The following is a 3,135-nucleotide window of genomic DNA, read 5'->3' on the forward strand; positions in this document are numbered from 1 at the left end:
TGTTGATAGGGTTTAGACTAAATGAGATCGGATTTGAGTCAAATAGTATAGGGTTTAGGCTGCACGGGTTAGGATTTAGGTTAGATGGACTAGGTTCTATTGTCACTGTGTAAGGAAGTAACTCTTTACAACTAGGGGTATCTAAAGCAACTGTTAAAGTTAGTAAAATCTTTTGCATTGATGTATGATATCTAGATTCAATATAAGAGGCTATTCCTTAGATAAAAATTATTGTTCTGTATACAAAATACAAGAAAGTTCACACTATGATTGTTGTCGATAATAACATTACATACACTATCCACTTTACAAGACATCACTTCATATTCCAGCAAGACTACTACTATTCTCTAAACACAAAAATATACTAATGAATATTTCACTCCTAAGACTCATTAAATACTCTGATGAAGCATTTTGGAATAAATTTAAAACAACAAAGTGTTTTTCCAGAATCCTTCTTTAATGCACAAAAATTTTACTCGAGTCCACTATATTTAATGAATTTTACTTAAAATCACCCATTTTCTTTTCTTTTCAAGATAAACACCACCCACTTCCCAAATATTTGCTTTTGATTTTGGGCCTCGATGCATTAGCATGGAATCTCCAAAAATAATTGATTTTTGGGAATGATAAGAAGTTTATTTTATTGATGCTGAAAGTGATGGATATTTCACAATAAATGATAAATGCAAATTGAAAAATTAAGAAGCTCAACCTTAGGTCAGCAAAGCAGTCATTTTTTCTGCTCCAATTTTAATTTAGCAAGAGATAGATTCTCCAACTAGGGGGAGGTATGACTTAGAAGGGTCATTTGATCTGTTGTGGACTAATCTAGCTACTTTGGCAAGTCTATATAAGCTTTAAGAATGAGGTCCACTATATCTAGGTTTTAATTGGGTAATGAAGTTCAGAAAGCCATAACTTCTAATTTAGGAAGAATTTGCGATGTAACTGAAGACGATATTGATGTAAAGGTCAAAAACTATTTCCTATAGAATTTCTCCTTCAATCAAAAAAAGGTGTATTTCTATGTTAGATTTGAGATCAATCTACTTGAAATAGATGGTTATAGCCCATTGTTAGGTTAGGTTTTAGAAAGAAAAAGGAAAATGAAGAGAAATATGGATGGCATCATGCGCTCAAGATTTAATCGAGCTTCTCCTTTTCACTTTTTCTATGTATTTCTATCGAGCTCTAAGTGTATTTCTATGGAGATATGGATTTCTTCTAATCAACCCGACTATTAATAAATTGAGCAAGAGTTCAAAGTTTTCTTACTTCAGTCAGAATTTGGCCAACCCGTACCACAAATCATAAATTAATGGGACTTGTATCCAAATCTAAAAGAATTGAGAGAAAATAATTGACGGACTACTTGAGGTGGATTCTCCCATCATTTTGCTCCCAAAAAGAAAAAGGATTCGAAGGACTAGCATGCAAAAAAAGAGAGAGAAAGAAAGAAAAAACTTAACAATTGGAGGGTAACGGTGTAGATAATTTGGTCTATGAATAACATACTATATGTCGGAAGAATATATAAATAATCATTATTTCACCGTAGGGTAACGGTTCATAAATAATCATTTCACCGTAGTTTGCTTGACTATGGTACTGGTAGGTGATAGAATATATTGTTTGTCGGTGCCAATTAATTTAATTGATGAATTCAATAAGCTAGGTCCAAGTTCCCTCTACATCTAGGCCAGAGTTACCCATACATTTAACTCGCATAAAAGTTATGAAGGGGTTGGCCATCATTATCTCATGTATCCGTTGGGCAACGGTTTCCAAACCCGCCAATAGAATTTAAAACTTGGACACGCTCACATACATGGGAACAGGTGAGTCTCACCCAATTCCTTCTCTATTAGATCAATAGCCTCCTCTGTTATCTATGTTCCACTCTCTCTACTGAAGAGAAAAATACCCATGGGAGCTTGTGTTAGCAACTGTTGTTCCAGTTCCAATCCTTCTCCTCCTTTAAATTCTAGTCCTCCCCAAGATAAGCTTGTCATCTCTCAGTCTCTTTCCACCCCCACCAATCCCCTCTCCATTGATCTCTCCAAGATACAAACGCCCCCCTCTTCTTCCTCCTCCTCCTCCTCCTCCTCCTCTTGTTCATCTTCTTCATCATCGTCGTCTTCTCATTCAAATACTAGGGATTCTACGTATGCTCGGTCTTCATTGAAGGATAGATCTTTCACCAATGAATTCTTGCTGTCCTGCGCAAGAGAAAACCCTCATGTAATCGTCCTCGATCCGCATAAGCATAGAGTTACAAAGCCTAAACCCAACAAATATCCAGTGAAAACATCACCACCTCCATCCAAATTAGTTCAAGGCCCACAAAAACAACCCATTGCTACTGGAAACCATTCACTGCCATCGAAGCATGCACGTTCTAGCTCGCCACCAACACTAGCCAACCGGAAGAGCATCAAGACAGAGCTCAGCTCCGCGGTCCCTCCCCCGAGCAGCAAACTGAGCTCTCCATCCGCTCATTGGAGTTCGACAAATGCGACAATTACAAGGCAGAGGCATGAGGTTGGAGTGTCGGGTAATGCTGTCCCACTGCAGCTTGCTGCGAGGAAGGAGAAGACGAGGGGGACTTGTGTGCACCAGATCCACCACACCCTCTGTCAGGTGGGTGAAAATGGAAGCAGGGAAGCGTTTTCTGAACACAGCTCCAGGATTTCTCTCATGGAGGACCTGAACAATCCTCTCATATCTATGGATTGCTTCGTTTTTCTTTGATAGCAAGTGTTTGGACTGTTTGTGACTACTGGTTTGCTTCTTAAAGTTCATATATATAAATCACTGCCAACCAAAATATTTGCATTTAGAACTTGTCATGCTGTTGAGAAGAAGAAATTTGTCATGTTCTGCACTTTATCTTGCACACACCCTGAGTGACTTCTGTGTGAAGCACTAGAGGAAGGGAAAGGTATGCGAAATATGACCCCTGAGAACCATATTTAGTTTATTTCCTCACATTTGTGCTCGAATTACTGATGAAGCTATGAAGCAAAGTATCACAAACAAAGCTTGCTAAGATGGAACTTGGACTTCGAACATTCTTGTGCTGAAGAAAGACATGAGAAACACTTGTAATAGACCTGTCTAGTCATA

The 3,135-nt window shown here is 38.1% G+C and overlaps 1 protein-coding gene across 1 annotated transcript; it reads left to right on the forward strand.

Moving 5' to 3' along the window:
• Positions 1-1,813: 1,813 nt before the first annotated feature.
• Positions 1,814-2,844, forward strand: LOC149768184 (uncharacterized). Its single transcript, XM_089929335.1, has one exon. The coding sequence runs from the start codon at positions 1,936-1,938 to the stop codon at positions 2,758-2,760; it is 825 nt and encodes a 274-aa protein (XP_089785461.1). The 5' UTR covers positions 1,814-1,935; the 3' UTR covers positions 2,761-2,844.
• Positions 2,845-3,135: the final 291 nt, after the last annotated feature.

The sequence above is a fragment of the Phoenix dactylifera genome, chromosome 2 (assembly GCF_051530095.1).
Source record: "Phoenix dactylifera cultivar Ajwa chromosome 2, Ajwa_hap1_PhDact_Kaust_v1.1, whole genome shotgun sequence".
NCBI lineage: Eukaryota > Viridiplantae > Streptophyta > Magnoliopsida > Arecales > Arecaceae > Phoenix > Phoenix dactylifera.

Bases quoted from the DNA above. Each gene is read 5' to 3' on its own strand.
- LOC149768184 (XM_089929335.1), top strand. From the start codon at position 1,936: ATGGGAGCTTGTGTTAGCAACTGTTGTTCCAGTTCCAATCCTTCTCCT.